The 21,674-nt window shown below is 45.4% G+C and overlaps 1 protein-coding gene across 1 annotated transcript in view; it reads left to right on the plus strand.

The window, feature by feature from the left end:
- The first annotated feature begins 200 nt into the window (after positions 1-200).
- LOC129383019 (monocarboxylate transporter 1-like) overlaps positions 201-21,674 on the plus strand; it is a 34,200-nt gene continuing 12,726 nt past the window's right edge. The window contains exons 1-2 of the mRNA XM_055067205.1: positions 201-430; positions 9,241-9,384. Coding sequence (XP_054923180.1) covers positions 259-430; positions 9,241-9,384 — 316 coding nt within the window. The 5' untranslated portion in view covers positions 201-258. The remainder of the gene's footprint in view (positions 431-9,240; positions 9,385-21,674) is intronic.

Below are 21,674 nucleotides of genomic sequence, written 5' to 3' on the forward strand. Positions count from 1 at the left end.
TGGTATTCACGGTAGGAAACGCTGATGTCACATTAAATAAGGTCTGCGCCGAAAGAATCGCTAGTCTGCTGTGTTTTTTGACATTCTAGGTTGTACTAGCTTGATAAATGCTTGAATAAATGTACTAGAAACTAACGTAGTACAAACCATTGTTTGCAGACACGTGATTTGCTGCTCCCGCGGACAGTCGAATGTGAGACGATATACCTGCGGCAACTTCCAGGACGTCGTTCAGGTTAAGCCTGCGGCACAGCTGCCATGGATCGTTGCTGGACGGTGCCGGTTACAATGGCTGCATCCGCATTTCTGATTTGTATGCCCTGGACATGGTTTGGTCTCCTCCTCGTGATGTTCGTGGAAAAGTTCGACGTAACCAGGGAAACCGCTTCCTGGCCAAAAAGCGCCGCCACTATGCTGAGCCATCTTTCAGGTATTTATACAGCTGTGCCCAGGTTGTGGCATTCCCTTACAGTGCGCTTGTCGCTTTGATAGACTACTTCATTAGTCATTCGTACGCACTGTCAAAGATCACTGTCACTTTCTGCAACATACTGCCGCGAGAGAGATAGGCTACACTAATAAAATTTACAACGTCACCGTTGTCAGAACTTCCATCACTGAAAAAAAAAATTCACTTTCGGCTTCGGACTCAAGCCTGACTGACTAATTATTAGTTACGAGACTCTATTCCCTCTATCGCCCTTAGGCACACCAAGATTGGACAAAAGATTAACCATTTTGACTAATAAAAATCAGAACCCACCGGACCTCAGACGTGCATGGACCCACAACAAGACTAGCGCAGGATTACTCAGACCCACGGACTGCTCACTTGGCCCCTCTTTAATGCACAGAGCGGGGCTAGTTGGCTTTAGCTTGCAACGCTAAAAAAAGGAAACCACAGATTAAATAGAAGCGCAAAACTCGACTTATTGCAGCATCTTCTATTTCCTTTTTTTTTTCTATTGCTCCAAGCTCGCGGATTCGTTGGCACATGGTCAATGAGAGTCAATAAAAGAAAGGGAAAAATTGGCATCCACCCGAATTGTAGCACGAAGCTACAACGGAAACACATACAGGTATGGTTAAGCCAAGGTCAGAATAAATTTTTCTTCACCTGCGAGGCTTCTCTTTCTGAGAAACATGTATGGGTTTCCATTCAACTTGCTTATTCAATAACGCTGATGGTAGAGCGACCGCCCCGGAAAGGCGTTGGTCCCGCGTTCAAATCCCGGACCACGACGAAATTTTTTTAACTGCGACCAGTTGCGTAGCCAGAACTTGTGTTCGGGGGGGGGGGGGGGGGGGCGCTCACGTTGCAGCTCTATCTCCTCCTCATAAAATTTCTCGAGGGATCAAATACATGAATTATAACTGCATTGCCATTCCCAAAGATTCTGCAAACAAATTTGTGAACGCTACGCACTGCCAAGTAAAATATCTATCTTTTCATAAAGAATACACTCGTACGTCCCTAATGTTGTGCCCGAAATAACCGATATCAATGCTTCCATGTTTTTGTCTATTTAATAAGTACATAAAATATCACACGAACTTTAGAACAATATCAGTTCTAAACCAGCAAAGCAGTGCATGCCGCTGATGTGAAACATGGAAAGGCCGTGAAATGAACAAGTTGTGGACAAATATTTTAATGAAACTTTAATTGTCATTCAAGAACCTTGCTTACATTTTTGTACATATGCAACGGCCAGGAAAAAATCTCAGTGACGCTGTCCTTTGTTCCAATACATTGCGCGGCAGCAGCTGCCAGCGGTCGTGTATTGCAATTGCACCGAAATTATAGTCGCGACAGAGAGCACATACATAAAGCACCAGTTCTGCAAGATATACGAGGGCCAGTCAAATGAAACTGAGCCGATGCGACTTAATGACAAACGGGGTACTTGCTTTAAAAGTAGTCTCTATGACCATTTATACATTTTCCCACTGACTAACGAGTCTCTTGATTCCCGTCTCATAAAGATCCTTGGGTTGCTGCTTCAAAAAGTCTGTAACTGACTCTTTCACGTCATCGTCCGACACGAGTCTGGTTCCCTTGAGCTGTTTTTTCAATTGCCCCAAAATGTGGAAGTCTCAAGGCGACAGTTCTGGGTTGTATGGCGGATGTGGCAAAGTTTCTCACTTGAACTTTGCCAGTTTTGTGTTAACTACATCAACGACGTGCGGACGGGCATTGTCGTTGAGCAAGGTGATCCTATTCGTCAATTTTCCACGTCGTATGTTCTTCATTGCGACACGCCGCCAATCCAGCGTTACCGAAAACAATTAATAGTCTCTAGGTTTAATAAATTCGATCAAGTAATGGCCCCTGACAATCTAAAAAAAGAAACTCAACAACACCTTTCCGGCGGAAATGACGGCCTTTGCTTTCTTTGGGGTGGTGAATTCGAATGTTTCTACTGTAATCATTTCGTCGTGTTTCAGGCTCGTAATAGAGCCACCATGACTCGTCTATGGTGACAACTGAAGAAGTCGTCGCCCTCATTGTGATGCCGGATCAGATGAGTCAAGGCAGCGCCGAACATCTCCGTCTCCTGGCCGTGGTTCAAAATCTTGGGCATCCATTGCGCACACAAGAGCGAATTCTGTGAAGCAACACACCTCAGAGCGTGGCTGTAGGCCCCGCAAACGCTTAGCTACATTGTCGTTTTTTTTTTTTTGCTATTCCGGTCTCTCTCTCCCTTTTACTTCCGGTCACTATCTCCATCTTTTTCTCCCCATACCCCTTCCCCGTGCAGTGCTGTTGAGGTGTCCTCCTGTGAGAGACAGTTACGGCACTGCACTTATCTCTTCCATTTCTCTTTAAAAATCACTTCACACATAACCGAGATGTTCATGAATTGCGGTGTGAGCCGAATTGTGGCTGATGTTCATACGCTGTGCCAGTTCGTCGATACGTATCCTCCGTTCTTGTCTAATCAGCCTTTGCAATTGCGTTAGGGATGATTTCACGGTGGCTTTCGCGCGGCCATGGATCGTCATTGCAACTTTCACGTCCTTCTTTGAACCGTTCGCTCCAACGCTTCACAGTGGATGGCATATGAAATGCAAAGTTCAAGGTACATGGCAGTCATACGGCGACTAATTTCTTTTTGAGAAACACCTTCAGCTTTCAAAAACCTCACGAAACCACGCTGTTGAACTTTTGGAGTGTCCATTATATCACGCAACCATGTTCAACCTATGGAACGTATAAAAGCAATAAAGAACATTTATCCTCACGCCTGCATGTTACTTTTTTAAATGACAGATGCCTGTGTGCTACGCGCATGGCTCGCAAATAATGAACCGAATCATTATTGCGAAGGGTGGGTTGGCTCACTTTCATTTGACTCGTCCTCGTACATTAAAAATGTGAAGATACAAGGGAATAGACAAATGAGAAGATACAGCTCGATAAAGGGCAAAAAAGTGTCACTGGAAATAATGTTCTATCCAATTATACATAAAGACCTCGCGAATGATATTTAAATATACGTCGAAATCTCCAATAAATCTACATGTCTGAGAAAAATTGATGTATATGATGCGTCAAACAAGGCAAATAAACATGGTGGGCAATCACAGATCACAGAAACCTAAGGACCACCCCCCCCCTCTCTCCACTCCTCTTGATGTATCGCACGTGACGGAAGGCGGCACGCTTGCTCCCCGCTGCTCTCCCTCGCTCACACAAGACTGAGCCACCATCAATGGCTCACCCATGCCACCCCCCCCCCCTAGCTTTCACTCGCACATGCAGCATGCGGCGCGCGGTGATCGTCCTGGGACTTTACGCGGAACATAAGGGCGACGGCGACAGCAGAAATGCGGCTTTAGTGTCAATTTAATTGCTATCGCAATAATATAATAAGAATATCCGGCAACTGAAGCGTCCCGCGGCCCATTACTTTCCGCAAAAGAAGACGAAGTGACGAAATCGAACTTTCACCATGCGGCAATTCGCAGCGCCGCAATATTTTTTTTTTTTTTTTTGGTGGGGCCAGAGCAACGAAATAAAAAAAAACGCAATGGAAAGCACGTTGGTTGTAATCGAATGCCTGCTTTAGGCACCTAATGCGCCTACCGAAGAAATATCGAAGAAATCGTGAAGCGTTGGTGCACATACAAGCATACGCATACTGCTCAGTATCCTACACCGGTAAAACAAGGCTTTCCGGAGAGGTTGCGCTCAAGCGAACGCGTTGCCATCTGCCGAGTCCCCACAGTGATGGTGGCAAGCGACCATTGTTTCTTTTACTCCACTGCTATCGAGAAACCGTGCAAAACTTTGCCTGCCGAAAATGCACTCGGCCAGACAAAACGAAAGCGCGCAGAAGGGCGCCGCGCAGTGGTCGGACCAACACGAGAAAAACGCATGCGCTCTGGCTGGCTCTGGCAGCCCGCGGGTATCGACAACTAGAAAATTGAAGAACCTCAATACGTCCTCGCGAATTAAAGTCAAAGTAGAAAAATAAATAAGAACGTAGTTACCTTTGCTGGCTTTAGTGTAATGACATGGATACTTTGGCGCAGGTGAAATGATACTCTTTTCTGTGACATGACGTCCCAAATTAACCACCACAACGCTTCGTCTCATCAGACCTCGCTGCGTGCTTTGTCCGCTTGTCTGATAGTCTATTGATTTGACTTGTCTCATTGTATAGTCCGATGTACGACTTTAGAAAAGTTGGTGCCCCTTTGGGCGTCAAATGCTTATAACAACATTAAACCCACAAAGTTGCGGAATTGATAACCTAAAGCACGACTCTGGAAATGTCAAGGCACCTTTCGCTTTAAATGTTTATAAGAGATTGCTACACATAATGTTTCGAGATGGAAATCCATGCGTTCCGTAGATGCAGCGACGAGCCCACTTGCTATCAAAGCGCCCTTGAAACATTGTGCTCGGATGGGGCTCCGTGCGTTATGTGACTCCCGGTGCATAGACGGTGCCGCGAAATCCAGCCCGAGTTTGCAATGTTTGCTCTGAAATGTCTTTTCGAGCGTGAAGAAGACATTGTAGATAAAATCCAAAATGACTTCCGGCGCCGGGTATGTTTTGGTCGGTGGTGCATGACAGCACGAAAAAATTTCGGGGGGGGGGGGGGGGGGCTGGGGCCCCATGAGCCTCTTCCCTCCTGGCTATGCCTCTGACTGTGAGGCTTTTCTTCCTGAGAAACCTGTGTGGGTTTTCTTTGTAGCTTAGCGCTACAGCTCGGTTGAATGCCAATTTTTCGCTTGCATGTGCTTGCCTCCACCTTGCGGGCTTCCGCAGAACTCATTTGCCGAGAGTTAGTACGCACAAACTAACTCCAGAAATCTGAATTGAACATCTGATTTAGACGGGCTTGCAGAATTACGGGATAAAGTTGAATCCTATTCGTAAAATGGCGTACTCGCTGAAAATCTTGACCTGGGGCCTACTTCGGTCCCATTACATCTCAGTTGGGCTCGTTCCGACTAGGACTTGCAGGTGAGTCCTAGTGGGAGCGAGCCATTAAGTTAGCATGAGGAAGCCAAATCATGAGTGAGTTTGCACACTAAGCAGGTAGGGCAAGGGCACCAATTTAAAGTAAGCACGCTTTACTCGAAGTAGTAAGTTACTTTTCTCCTGGGTGCCTATTGTACGGCCCCGAACACGCTTGTGTAGAGCACGGAGCTGCTGAGCTACGATATGCGTTTGCGCTGTTGGCCTTTTGTCACTGGTTTGAGCCAGTTTGCTTTGGGCATCTATTGGGCAATGAGCTCGTTGGGGTTGCAGGAATTTCTCGCCATGCAATTCGCTTTCACTAGACCCTTGTACAGCCCATACCACCTGATGACATGCTAGCATCAGCAGGCGCGAAGAAAAACCACGTGCCTTATTAAAGCGAAACTTCCCTTGCCTACAATCATGGGATGTTGCCTATGTTGGCCGCAGAGTTTGTCTTTCCCACGTCGGTCTCACACTAAATAAAAAAAGCTGGGGCATAGCTTATTCTTGGTTCCGCTAAGTTTATGCGCGTTTACGCTTGGAGACTCGGTCAAATTTTCTGAGTGGTGTCGTCGTTAGCCCCACAAAGAGCAATGAACACTCGGTCAATAAAATATGCACAATGTGTTGTTTCATTTTCAGTATCAGTCATTTCTTTCATCGTCGTCGTATAATGGCACAACTACACAGGGCAAATCTTCGTCGAGCGCGTTTTCCCACTAGTAAACCTCGCCACTGTTTCATGGGCGCGATATTTGGGATAGGACTGAAGTCGTCGCATCCGTTCTCCAATAGCGGCGCGGTGGCTTTCCCGCCGCGCTTCCTCTTACTGTGAAGTGGCGCTCTTCTGTCGCCCACCTCTCTTTTCGTCGGAGACCCGGCTGTTCTGGCGGCGCGACGGTGGCGCGGAGCTGCTTTTATACGCCCATGATTACGTCACGGCTTACGTCATGCGCGACTTCCGTACGGCGCGGGGAGGCAAAGCTACGGTGAAGCGGTGCCGGCGCGGGCGATGACGTCATCGCTCGGTGAGATTTTGCTGCGCACGTTTGCCGGCCTAACCACCAGCTTAAACAGCATCGCTGTGAAAATAAAGAAGAGCGTCGCCCAGCACAGCAACCCAGCGCTGTAAAAATAGATAAAATTTTTTTCTTCTTTCATACAGGGTATTTATAGCAGCATCTTAACATTCCGTGGAAGCTACACAACCCAAAACCCACAAATACCACATTATAAAGAACATAAAAAAATCCATTCGTATGAGTAATAGCCAACAAGAAATAAACGATCATAGTGGGCCCTAAATTGGAGGCAACGACGCACACCTAATTAATTGAAGTTACCAGTTCGGCGGAAATTGTGTTTGGCCATATTTGTCCACTCTACAATATTGCCCTGAAAACGAAACAACAAGGACATAATTGCAGACAATCATTGTTCGACTCATCAAACTGTGTATTCCATTATAAAAAACATGTCGTATGGCACACCATCTTTGTACGGAGCAATCAAATGCAGTCACAATATGCGGATTCAAATCAAATTTTTTCTTCACAGTCATTTGGAGCACGCTCCAAAAATATCACATCTCTACAACTGATAAAACAACGCTCTATTGCTTCTCTTAAATCGCTAAAACTGCAATTTACAGACGACAGAAAAGTGCCGTCATGTTGTATTCAGTATTGAACAGGTAATGCTTCGGTGTGTTTTCTTATAAAAAGGGATTTTCGTCCATTGGGAAAGAAGGATCTTGTACACAGTTTGTGTACGTCATGGCCCTTCTCCTCTATTAACGATCTGCATTTTCTCGTCTATCAGGTCATGAAACACTTTAGGCCACATTCGCGTGTTTACTTCCGTATAGTGTCAAAACCAACTAGCTCTTTTAGCTGATCGGGCCTTGTCGAAAGGGATTATAATTTCCATACTATAGCACATACCGCCAACTGGGAATTGGTGAAAAAGCATGTCGCTGTGTTTGTTACGATGATTTTAATACTATGGTACATACCTACAATGGCGTATCAGCCAACAAGTGCGCGGTACACGAAAAATAAATAATTTTAAATTAAGAAGTACCAACCAATATGAATGTTCTCACACTACGCAGCGCTGGTGCGTGAGAATACCATTCTTGCGCACCACTTCACACCAAATACGCAGCAATGAAGCGGGCTAATCTATATAGTTCCATTGACCGCTTCACGAAGGCTTAGCTTCACATTTATTCCAAGATTTGGAAGAATCTGCATCACTTTTCAATAAGAATAGCGGCTGTTTTTGTTGCACAGAGCGGCATGCTCGACGCTTGCGTTGACCCGTGGGTAAGGCGCTGACACGACTACGACCACTCAAGGTGGCTTTTACCGGTGAAAGGACGACGATGGAAACGGGCATTGAGAATCAAAAGTTCTCAATAGTGCTCCTTTTTGCACTTGACTAATTATTTTCTTAATTCATACCAGACTTGGCCAATCCTCCCCCCCCCCCCCCCCCCCCATAATAGGTATGAGCCACTCTAGGAGGCAAACAAACAGATGAAAACCGGAAAAATGTATTTATGGGCCATGCATGTATTACAGTTTCAAGAGCTTGAGCCGAACAGTGTGATGGTGACCGCCCTAAACGAGGTGACTTACTGGTCCAGCTAAATGAGATATCGCGTATAGGCGAGACATTAGGCAGAGACTTGCGAGGAACGCTGGTTCCCTCATCGTTGTTTGTCGCCGTTGTCCAGCCATCCATGGAGAAAGTCGGCCCTTGCAATGATTGTTCTAGCGTTAGGTGGCACCTTGCTGCACATTTAGTCGACTCTTTACGTCAGTGGCCGTTTCCACTTCGTTGCTTAACGCTATTGTCCGGTGAATAGGGTGTGGCCGTGAGTGCGACCAATGGCCGATGCACGGACTGGAAGCTTGTCCACCTCCAAGGAGAACCTCCGCACAAGAGAGTCTCCAGGACAAGCTTGCTTTACCGCTGGCTGCAGTTCTACCGAATGTGTCACACTTCATCAGTGGCAAAAGTGATGATCATTTCTCCTAAAGAAAAGCAATTTGCTCGACAAAGGAAAGAGGGGTGGAGGCCTCAGGCAGGCTTGTGACGGCGAACTCAAGGCCGGCCATAACAATGTCGCGTGCCATCAAGGAAATTGTCCCGAACCGCCAACCTCCACTAGATGATGCGGGAGCGTGCTTCACTACTGCGTTGCATTCTGCGTAGCCGTTATACTTAATTAACCACAAGCGGAGAAAACCGGCGCAAAAAAAAAGAAAGCAATATCTTGGCGTGGATGTGGCAATTGCTTTTGCTGAAGAACATGGTCCGGTTAATAGATTGAAACTACACGCGATGCAAATTATCCGGCCCTGGATGCGCAATTAGCCGTTGCCACTTAAGCATAACTACTTTGCTGGTCGTTATCATTAGTTTCGGCGGCCCGAAGGCTGGGAAGTGAGGAAACAAGGTACAATCGTGCGCCCTTCAATCTTATAAAAACTTGAGTAGTTTTGTTGAAATGTGTACTTTGTCGCGTCCAAGTAAATTTTTGTTAGTCCTTCTTTTTTCCTGATGTATAGCCTAATATAGACAACAATACCGCAACAAGCGCAGGACTCCTCAATTGATCTTACACACCTAAAGGCATTATCGTCATTTCTCATTGAATAATAAATCGTTGGCTGTGCTGAGCACTTCAGCTCTGAAAAGCGTGCTCTTTGTGTACTGATTACAAATAATGAATAAGGCCTTTCTATCCGTAGGACTGGTCGTCTATGCCCTTCAACGACGAATCAAGACCTTCTACATCGTGTTGTTTAGCACGATGCTCACATCTGTGGCGTTTATCTCGGCGGCATTTGCTCCCAACATGCTCTGGATGACAATAACAGTAGGCGTTATCCATGGTAAGATCTCCCATTTCCTTCACTTTGACAATTATTCCTGTTCATACGACTCCCTTCCTTTAATGAAGCTGTTTACCTCTCGCGTCGCTCATCTACCCTGCAGAAGATTGACTATAACCATCCTTACGAAGTTGACGGCATTGTTATTGTAAGTATTTTTCCAAGAACAACATTCAAGGTAATCAAAACCGAACCAAGATTTTCGTGAAAACGACGCGTCAGATATGTAAGAAACTTACCGCTTCTATGAGGACGACGAATTTTGTGCTACGGTGCGTTGGCTTTATAACAGCAGTTTTGCCATGATGAAAGCTGCACATCGCAATGGCAAATAAATTTTCGTTTGCTGCCAGAAACATTGTGACGAGATTTCGACTGCGCAAAGATAGGACAATTAAAAATTCACGACAGACCTCATCTCGCAAAGAACGTGGCTAATAATGCAGTTAGCATTCCGGCAATGTACTGACACAACGTATTTCTGAAGTGACGGTTATTTACCTTCTGTATCGGTCATTGTGAAACGTGTGTTGTTTCGGCTATATATGCCATGTACTGCCCTACCGTCCCCCTTGGTTATGGCACTCACTTGTCGTGGTCTCTCACGACCATGGCGGCATAAAGACGACTGTATGGCATCGACGCAGTGACGATTAGGGAACGACGACGAAGAAATAACGCAGTGGAGCAGCTATGATGGTACGACAACGACGGCATGACTACAATGAGATGACGATCCGTTATTGACGACTACAAAATAAAGAGGGGAGCGCGACTCCGACATCGAGACAATGGCGTAACGACGAGTGTATGGCGACAATACGGTGGCCAAATGGGTAGGTGTGCCGACCGCCATCGTTCACTGTTCCTCCCCGTCATGACAGCAGAGTGGCGCCGTGGTCAGAGGCCTGTCGCGAAGCACGCGTCGTTTGCTACTGATTATGTTGTTACTGTGTGCCTGTAACATTTAAAATAATTGTTTTTCGCAGTAAGACCTAAATACATTGCTGAAACGTTGTTGACACAGTGCATAAACGTGTGCTGTCTCTTGCTTCACTGAGTATCCTTGAAAAAGCTCATTTATATCGTATCTTAACATGCTGACGACACAACGTGCTGCGCTCGCAGCCACGTTAGTCTTGCGAGTTTCTGTAATTCCCTTAGAAGTTCAGGCATTGAAGCGACTACTGTGGGTGATGTTCATGAATACGGAGCTTTTCAGGCTTCGAGACAGAGCGTAAGTGCCCAGAAGAAAGCTATTTGGAGGCGCACTACTTACTTTGCATCGAATCACAAGTTCGGCTTCAAATTTGCAAGCCACGTGTTCAAATATCACTGATTTCGACGCCACGAGACCTTCAACCTTACGAGAAGCGTGAGCTTGTACACAGCCATGCGAAGAAAATGCTTCTACCTTAGCCGTCTGTAAGCGCCACTTCGGGGAGAACCTTATTGCGCGCATTGTGCAAATTCTGAAGGGGCAACTGCGACTAATGAGTGACACTGTCCCTTCGATTCTATCCAACGCTCGAGCTGAAGAAAACTCCAGCAGAAAGAACAAGCGTGGCTTCAGCTGGATGCGTGTCACTAAAATAATCCTGAAGAGACAGTAACCGAAACTTGCACACGAGTTTGAAGCAAATTGGATGCGAACGAACATGACCCGTCTTGAAGAAGCTAAGAATGAGTATTTGTACGCAAGTGAGGGAGTAAACGTGTCGAAAGACGGTCGACAAAATTATGCTGAGTGAGGAGCTAGAACACGTTTTGGTAAGTACGACGACAAATATCAACAGTCGCATAGTAGAATAAAATACAGCTTCAAGTGCAGTGGCCGTAGCTCATAATAAAACGACTGTTGCGTGCACTGCAGCTGGCAGATTATTCTTCCTTTTCCCAGCTCAAGCTTTCTGAACTGGTGGCTTGTGAGCAACACAAATGTAGTATTATTTACTCAAAATTGCATTCAGCGCTTTTATTCTTTTAAAAATATTTGCATCTTCATGTAATAAATGATCGTTGTGAGCAAGCATCTGATACTTGGTGGAAATGCCCGCCAAGCTGATTTGGGCTACTGTATAGGAATTTGTTACATTGTTTCTGTTCTGGTCGTCATTGCTATAATGAGCAGAAAAAAAAACGAGTTGGGACTGAACAAGTCTAAACACGAGACTCAACATAGAAATCCGCATGTTCGACTCAACTGTTTGTCATCAAACGGCCTTAAAGACTTTAAGCAGCCGAAGAAAGGCTTAACACGGCCGCCATCATGAACGAGAATGACCGTGACGATGGAACACCGTCTTCCTACGTGACAGGACAGAGAGTATGAACAAAGCCAGTGGAATGCGTGCAACGTGGAGTGGGGGTATCTGGAAAGAGCTTCACCTACCTTGAAGCGGCCACGAAAGAAATGCAAGAACTCAGGGGTCAAGGCCCCTCGTCAAGTCTGAATCACACCGAAAATGACGACAAAATGAAGCAGGGAGAGGACTCGCCAACAGGCGAGAGTGAAGGGCTGATAATCGCCGGCGACTCAAATCTACCTTGGCATTCAGAGGCAATTGTAGAGAGGGTGAAAGAAGAGAAAAGAATGGCGGAAGGGACATTTCCAAGTCGGATATTGGGTTTTGTCATTGAACGAGCAAAGAAAAGCTAGCAGTAAACGCCCACGGACGCTACCTTATTGTAGTAGAAGATGGGCGAAATGACGTGCTAAATAGAAAAGGGGCAGCACAGGCTCCGCGCTTGGCGACGGGCGTAGACGACTGGCGCGAGATGTCCCCTCAGCTGCAGATCGTTTTGTGCACGGTAACGGTGTTGCCTGTACGTCACAATCACATACAAATAGCTGTTATGGGTGCTGATCAGGCTATGTGCACAATATGCCGAGAGAAAGGTTTTGAGGTTGTAGTAGCACACAGGGAAGCAAGAATGTATGCGGCTTTTCAAAGAGACGGGATCCACTTCAATGACAGGCTTGGATGAGAAGTGGGCTGGTAACATGCTGTTCGCGCAGTTGCTTTTGGGGGAGCCCTCGGCCGCTCAGGATGCCAGGGTAGGTAATGAAGAAGGTCCCCTAGGGGAACCTCAGAATGGTATCTTCGACAATGACAGAAGTAGGAGGAAAACGAGAAAGGGGAGAGCTCGCTGTGCAGTATGCTACATAAACATGAAGCGCGCCCGAAGGAAGGAAAAATAGGTAGAAATTGAGGAACAGTTAAAATAGTGGCCAAATTGCGGCGTATACTGTTACAGAGAGGCATCTTACAGACTCGGATGAGCCACGAGTGACTGAGAATTATGTTTGGGAAGGGTGCAACAGAACTAAATTGGAAAAAAAAAGGAGGGGGACTCGGAATGCTCATCCACCTGGGAGCCAAACGGAAGAGAGTAAGTTCCAAATGTCGAGAGCATCTTTGGTTGTCATGCACAGTGAGTGGAAAGAAAACTTGGCAAGGCATAACGTCTTTTTGGACCGGAAATAATTGTGCAGAGAATCAAGAGTTAGTGGAATACCAAAGCTCTGATATTAAGGGTCTGGGGAATGATGCCGAAATTATCCTATTAGCTTACATAAATGCCCATGTTGAGGACCTAGATGGCTATACGGACAGAAATGGGAAGTCAGTGCTACATCTCTGTGAGTAATATAACCTCGTTATCGCGAATACACAGCCTACGTATGTTGGGCAGACCACATGGGGCGTGAGAAACCAGCAAGCGGCCATTTATTACTCTTCGATAACAGGAGGAATTTATTATAAATTGAGAGAAATGGTAATTGACAAGGAAGGGTATAGCAGCACAGAGAGTGACAATAAGCGCAACGTTTTGAATATACGATATGTATTTGGGTAAGAGAGCAAGCAGCGAAGAATGCGCAACTTGAACGCTTACCAAATATCAAATCTAGTCACAAGACTCGAGCAAGAACTTGGCAAATGGCCAAGCAAAGATTGCGAATATAGTGACCTTCTAAATGTAATTACGACAAAAATACGGAAAGAGAGGCTTCATGCTCGTTGGAAAAAAAAAGGAACTACCGAAAAGCTGGTGGAATAGGGAGATACCAGAAACTAGTGCCGAACGACAGAAAACATCACGAGAGCACAGGCAGCCAAAAAAGGGCAGTTGCCGCAGGAAGTAGCCAAAACAATGGAAATATACCGAGGAAAAAAATCTATGGTTCAAATACTGCTGCCAGCAAAGTTAAAAAGTGAAAGTGAAAGTTGGTTGTCAGAAATATGTGAGAAAAAGAAGGCCCCAGCTGCAATATTTGGGCACTACATAAATTTACTAGGCAGGAAGTCTTGAACGATACAACATGTCCTAGACAAAAATGGAAACAAACTGGAAGTGGAGATGGTATAAATTACACCCAAAAAATAACAGCAGAATCTTTCGCAGGAAATGACGGGGCTGTATTAGAGAAAAAAATGAGCATGAAAGAGAACCCGATGGTAAAGGAACTGGTGCTGACAATTTTCAATTGGCAGAAAGCCGAAGAGAAAACTCCTAAGCGCACAGCCACAGGGTTGGACGAAGTTCTCGTTAGGCTTATTAATAATACAAGACAAAAAGTGAGGAAGCTCTGTGGAACGCAGCAGAAAAAGAGTCAACGTATAGACGGACACCAGATAGTTGGCAACAATGTAGGATGAATTTATGTTTATAAAGTTTAGGGCGAAAAGATAGAATTGACTCATATAGACCGTTGACCATTGCATCGGTAATATACAGGTTAGCAATGCGCGCGAATTCATTAAAGCTGCGCGCATGACCAAGAATTATGGCATATTGGAAGAACTGCAGAATGTCTTCAGAATCGGCACGTGTTTGAACAATAACTTACTTGTCTTTAATCAGCGTATTGAAATATCCAGAGTAGAGAGGGGACCGTTATAGTGGATTTTTAGAGACCATAGAGGCGTGTAACAGTGGAGACTGCAACATTTTGTGGGATGTTCTGCACAGGCTAGGCTTAGGCGATGATCGCATACACATTTTCTGAGATGATTATCGTTTGCGTTGAATGGGAAGGAATGAAGTGAAAAGCGAAAGTTGAAATGAACAAGGAACTCAGCCAGGGATGTCCTGTATCCCCACAGCCATTTATGATGTACATGGCAAGATGTAAAAGACCACTGAATGCTTAAGGTAAAAGAATATAAATACGTTGGTATATGCTATATATGGAAACGCAGGAAAAGACAATAACAGCAAAGGGGAAAAGAAATGAGCCCCAATGAAACAAAGAGCGCTATGGAGCTGCAATAATTACGAGGTGCTCCGGGGTAAGTGGAACGGTGTAATAGTTTTAGGACTTACATTTGGTAATGTGGTTTTTTGCTTGAAAACAGGCGTACAATCAAGTCTCGATGGCAACCAAAGGTCAGTGGCACGCCTCCCATTGGACGCTCACGGGACGACTACAAATGAAGCATTGCAGGTGATATGGGCTGGACAAGTTTTGAAGTGAGGGAAGCTCCGAGTAAAATTGATTATGAATTACTGAGGAATATGGACGAAAGTGATTGGTCTGGGACAGTGTTCAGATATTTGTAGACATTGATTCACAGTGCAGGAAAATAACTAGGAAGCCTACCAGCAAGTATGCGACTGGTATGGTGAGCAATATGGCAACAAAGAACGTCAAACGGAAAGTCACAGTGCCTTAAATATTCTCATGAGTAGCGGCAGTAGAAATGAAACTGCTATGAGTTATTACTTAAGAAAAGGCGAAATCAGGAAGGAAACAATCTGATAACTCAAGGAAGCTCATTACTTTTCGAAGCGAGATCAGGACACCTGACATCGTGAACTTATAAAGCTAGGTACAACAAGGAAGACGAAGCTTGTGCTTACGGCCGTAAAGCTAGGGAAACGATGTAAGATGTCTTATTGGATTGTGAAGATATCGGCCCAGTGGTCGATTAGGCACCTCTGGCCTCCTTGAAGCCCTTGGGTTCAGCGAGAGCAGGGGCAAAGTAAACATGTCCACAATAGACATTAGTAAGAGGCGATTCAATTATTGGAGGAAGAAAAGTAGACAAACCACCAACGACGTAGATACACAAAAAGAAAGTTCCTAATAGGGGTCCAGAAAGTATGGTATAAGAGCTTGGTGGTGCAACGCACCGCCCCTTTCCAAAAGGGGCGCTCATAGTATGGATCCATCCATCCATCCGTCCATCGGAAATGCAATGGTTAGTGCAATATCCAATATGGTAGCCTTTTAGCGTTAACGTGCATCGGTACGCGCCGTGCTCGCCCTGTTGGCTTTGAAGCATGTATCAATGCCTTGGCTTTGGCGTAGCTGGTGCGTTCTAATTTTCAGGAGGCCCGACAGCCTCTACTGACGACGATACAAACAAGCAATGAGTGAGTGAACAGGATGTAGGACTTTATTGGCATAAGAAAAGCAGTGCACCTTCTCGTGCAAGATGACAAATGAAATTTGAATGAGGAGATACGCTGAGGCCATTAAGGCAAGCTCGTAAATGCCTCACTTTCGTGGTCGTGCACGGCGATCTGCTAACGAGCGACAACAAGCAGTGCAAGCAGATCGTACGGTGTCCCACCTGTTTGCACCGACCGTCACCGCTGAGGATTAGCAACTTGCATTGCGAAGCGATCGGGCGCGGCAAGCATCTTCTGCCGCAGCCAACACAGGAACATGGAATACCAGCCATTTTACCATTACATCCTTTCCAAATTCTACGTCTCCTTTTGTTCTTTCGGAGCCACTAATGTGTCGCAAACACTTGGTTCCCCATTTTATATAAATGGTCGGTTCTTGGTCGGTTTATTGTCGGTTTTTTGGGAAACACCATTTCGCAGCCCCTTTTGCATGCCTTTCCAGCCGCGTGGCTGTCAACTTCATACACTTCGGATCATGCCAGCTTGTATGGTAGTTTCCGTTCACGCAAAACAACGGCCCAGGAAGGCCACAAGCATACTTTACTCATGGCTGCAACAGGAAAGGACGGACAGGGAGCACGAATCACCGTGCGTGTAAACAGGGAGTCTGTGTCGATGTGCCGACTACAGCAGCAGGTGCTTACCTCGAGAGACTCTTACCCAATGCAACCGACCAGGCCTCCACATCCAAGAAACATAACATGGCGACCATGACCAAGTGAGACAGCAGCGAAATAAGGCTCTGCCTTCAATCAGCGCATACGGTTCAGACAATACACTATACATTGGCTATAAACCACATAACAGCACTGAGCATTCACGTACACGTGTCGCTTACGGCGCATACAACCATCTGACTACAGGCATAGTGCTTGCCTTCGTCACAGATAATGGTCTGATGACAAATAACAAACATCATGACGAGCTGATTGGACAGAGTGTCTTACAAGTTTGCATCAGCAGTCACCGCTGAAGGTGAGCAAGTTGCATTGCTAAGCAATCGGGTGACCAAGGCATCTGCTGCTGCAGCCGACACAGCGAAATGGACTACCCAGCATTTTAGCCTTACCTTCATTCCAACCTGCGCTTTTGTTTTTGTGCTTTCGGGGGCCACTAATGTGTCGCTCACATTTGGTGCCCCGCTTCCTCTCAAAATCGGCATGGTCGGTTTCGTGGGCATCACCTACGGCAGCCACTTTTGCGGGCCTTTACACCCAAGTCGGTATGAACTTCATACACTCCCTACCATACAATGATGCGTACTAATCTCATGTCACGCCAAGTCACAGCCAACGAGCGCCACAAGAAATTTTGCACACGGCTGCAGCAGGAAAGAACGAACGGGGAGAACCAGCCAGGGTACGTGCTAACTGGGAATCTATGTCGCTGTGCTGGACTGCAGCAGCAGGTGCTTACCTACAGAGACTGCTTCCCAGTGCAATTGACCAAGTTGTCACATGTGAGAAACGTAACACAGCGACTACGACCAAATGGGACAGCAGCGAAAGCAGATTCTGCAATCGATCATTTCACTGTTACTTGCACAAAAACCCAGCCTATCGAGCAAGAAGAGCAGCCATGAACGATAATAAGCATTAAATATAAGAATGAGGAAGCTTGCATTAAAGAAAGAAGCCACCCTGCTCTGCAAGTGTTCTAGGCCAGCTGGTTCCACAAGCAAATGCATGAAAGATATTTGAACTATTGCATTCTTTTTCTGCCCAAAGGGCATACGCTGCTTCCCTACTGCTAAAAAATATGCCTGATGGTAAACTGAACAGCGAGAACATTTGCAGCCAACAAGTACGCAATATCAATGAATTATCATGCGTGCAACGGTTCGATACATTGAAATAACTACTTTCACTTCAATTTACCCAAGGGTTATTCGGTTTTTTGGACGAAAGAAGTTGCCCTCAGACTCGAAAAAGCGAATATATTGATGAGGTTACTCAGTCGCCCATGGCCATGGCTACAACGAATTGAAAAATGCGACGGGCGTTCCGATATCGCTTTCTCTTTCCTGATTGCGTGCATAACGGTGGCCTCACAACTAAAGATTTATTTCGGAAACAGCCACGGAGGGTCGTTAACTTGTCTCCGCATTTGAGCTAACAACGCGAATAATACATAAACATTCAAGCAGCGATATAAAACGACTCACCGGTACTGCCGTCCTCAGTTGCAGCAAGATCCCGCTCCCGTTTCGTTGCAGACATGTTCTGTGTTGTTCACGGCCGAAACCTAGCCTTCAGGCTCACATCTCCACTCGCAAACACGTCACTTCACCCCAAGTTAAATAACGAGAGATAACGAAGTGCAATAAACTGGCTTTAGCAAAAAATAAGCAATCATCTTAAGTGTACGAACCAATGAATCCGTGCCTTCCGAGCCCGCGAAAATACCGGTAAAATTTTAAATGCAGGCCAGAGGTCACGTGGGCGGTCGTCGATGCTGAACGTTATTTTGGGTTTAAAGTGGCAATAAAAAGGAAAGCAGAGTAATACTCAAAAGTCATTCATCATCGCCATCAGCCTATTTTATCACCACTGGAGGACGAAGGCCTCTCCCTGAGATCTCCAATTACCCCTGTCCTGCGGCAACCAATTACAACTAGCGCTTGCGAATTTCTTAATTTCATCACTCCACCTAGCCTTCTGCGGCCCTAGACTGCGCTTTCCTTCTCTTGGCACCCGGTGTATAATTCTAATGGCCAACCAGTTATCTAAACTACGCACTACATGATCTGCCCAGTTCCATTTCCTTCTCTTAATGTCATTTAGAATATCGGCTATCTCTGTTTGCTCTCTGATCCACACCGCTCTCTTCCTGTCTCTTAAAGTTAAGCCCGACATTTTTCTTTCCATCGCTCCTTGCGAGGTCCTTAACTAGTTTTCGAGCTTCTTTGTCAATTTCCAAGTTTCCGCCCCATATGTCAGCACTAGTAGAATGCATTGATTGTACACATTTCTTTCTAATGGTAATGATAAGCTTCCAGTCAGTATCTGAGATGCCGAATGCGCTCCAACCCATTTTTATTCTTCTCTAAGTATCCTTCTCATGCTCAAGATCCCCTGTAAGTAATTGACCTAGGTAAAGGTACTAGTACCCAGACTCTAGAGGCTGGCTGGCCACCATGAACCCATGCCCGGTTATTGATCATTATCTTTGTCTTCAGCATAATATTCTTCAATCCACTCTTATACTCTCTCTGTTCAGGTCCTCAATCATTTGTTGTAATTCGTTCCCAGTGTTGCTGAACAGGACAATGTCATCTGCATATCTGAGGTTGCTGAGATATTCGCCGTTGATCCTTACTCCTAAGCCTTATCAGTTTAATAGCTTGAATAGTTCTTTCAAGCATGCGGTAAATAGCATTGGAAATATTGTGTCTCCTTCTCTGACTGCTTACTTTATAGGTATCTTCCTACTTTTCTCGTGGAGAATTAAGGTTGCTGTGAAATCTCTAGATAATTTCCCAGATGCTTACCTAAGTGTCCTGTGCTCCTTGCTTACGTAATGCCTTTATGACTGCTGGTATCTCGACTGAACCAATTGCCTTTTAGTAATCTATGAAAGTCACAGAGAGAAGCTTATTGTACTCTGCAGATTTCTGGATCACCTAATTGATGACATGGATATCCATTGCAGTGTATCCCTTCCTGAAACCTGCCTGTTCCCTTGGTTGACTAAAGTCGATTGTTGCTATTATTCAATTGTGTATTATATTGCTGAATATTTTATAAAATATTGGAAGTAAGCTGATGGCTTTATAATTTTTCAATTCTTTAACGTCTCCCTTTTTGTGGATTAGTATAATTTTGGCATTCTTCCAGTTCTCTGGGACCCTTCAAGTCGATAAGTAGTTAGTATAAAGGGCCGCTAGTTTTTCAAGCATTGTGTCTCCAACATGTTATAATAAATCGACTGGTAGTCCATCCTCTCCTGCCGCTTTTCCCCGTTTGATGTCTTGCAAGGCCCTTCTAACTTCATCGCTAGTTATATAAGGAGCCTCTTTAACCTGTTCATAACTCCTTTGAATGGGGGTATCGTTTTTGCTTTGGGTAGTGTACCGCTTAGTATAGAATTCTTCAGCTGCTTTTACTATATCATCGAGATTGCTGATGATATTACCCTGTCTATCTTTCGGCACAGGCATCTTCGTTTGTCCAAAGCCTTGTTTCCTTCACTGTTTTTAGGCTGCGTCCATTTTTTACTGCTTCCCAAGTCTTTCTCATGTTATAATTTCAAATATACCTCATTTTCTCCTTGTTGATCAGTTTTGACAGTTCCGCGAATTCTGTCTGATCTCTTGAGTTCGACAGTTCCATTCTTTGTCGTTTCTTTATTAGGTCCTTGGTTACCTGGGAGATCTGTATGCGCCTATGTCACCTTCATCTCTCTGTTCTAAGCCTGCAAAGTTGTTTGAAAGTGCAAACTTGAATTGATCTGCTTTTACCCTTACTGCGTGATGGTTGGCCTGTTTCTTCTTGACCAATTTTACCACTTTTCTCTTCAAAGTGAGGTGAATCTTAGCCCTGAGTACCATGAAATCATTGCACTTTACCCTACCTAACACTTCGGCCACCTGCACTATGCAGGGATCGGCAGACAGTATGAAATCAATTTCATTTCTTGTTGCATCATTAAGGCTCTTTGCAGATCCACTTTTTGTTTCAACGCTTCCTGAAGAAGATTTTCATTAATCGCAGCTTATTCTTTTCCGCAAAATCCGCCAACATCTCTCTTCGAGTGTTCCTACAATTCACGCCGTAGTTGCCAATTGCTTGTTCACGAGCCTGCATTTTTCCCACTTTTGTATTGAAGTCGCCCTTGACTACAGTATACTGAGTTCGCACTTCTCGCATCGCTAATTCCTCATATTCATGAAACTTTTTATTTATTCATCATCGCGACAGGAGGCTGGAGCTTAGGCTTGTACTACCTTTATTCTATACCGCCTATTTAGCTTTATTACGACTACTGCTACCCTCTCATTAATGCTGTAGAATTCGTCAATGTTGCCCGCTATGACCTTATGGATGAGGGGTCCTACTATGAACTGTTTCTTATCTGGTTGTCTCCTATACCAGAGGACGTGGCCATTTGTCAGCAATGTAAAAACTTTATCAGTTCTTCTAACCTCACTAAGGCCAGTGATATCCCAAACCATGCCTGATAGTTCGTCAAAGAGTCCGCCACGCTAGCTTTACTAGAGAGGGTTGGGGTGTTAAACGTTGCAAAAATCAGTTTCCATTGGCGATCTGTCCGGGTCCAGAGATGTCTAGCAGCCTCTGCTGTGTTACATGCTTGACCACCGGCCCCGTCAGGTACTCCGCAGCCGCGGGGGACTGCGGGCCATTCTGTAATTGCGTGAGTCATTTGGGAGGGAGTGGCCGGATACTCCACCCGGGAGGTGGATTCCTGTTCTGGTGATTGAGTGCCTTGTTGAAGCTTAGTGGGTCTTGTTTTACCTGGATTAGTATAGCCCCACTTGCTCTCGGCGTTTTCGCCAGTGCCAGGCGCCACTCTAAACATGGAGATTTTGTGTTCAAAATGGCAAAAAGAGAAAGCAGAGTAATACTCAAAAGTGCAATGCATAGTTAGGAATAATAATTTGATGCTCTATTTCATGTAATAAAAACGCTTGAATTTGTGTGGGAAAAAATTTCGACATTAAGCTGGCCCTTACGACGGTGCCCCTCAGTACAGTACATCGAAGCCACTCCAACGAATTTTCTATTTGCCACTAGGCCTGCAGAGGAAAAAGCACTGAGGCCTGCAGAGGGAAAGGCTTTGATGCGACCACACACACACAGAGGCACTGCTGGCGTCTTCCTTGCCGAGGCGGAGAAGGGGCAAATACA

The sequence above is a fragment of the Dermacentor andersoni genome, chromosome 3 (genome assembly GCF_023375885.2).
Source record: "Dermacentor andersoni chromosome 3, qqDerAnde1_hic_scaffold, whole genome shotgun sequence".
In the NCBI taxonomy this organism is placed as follows: domain Eukaryota; kingdom Metazoa; phylum Arthropoda; class Arachnida; order Ixodida; family Ixodidae; genus Dermacentor; species Dermacentor andersoni.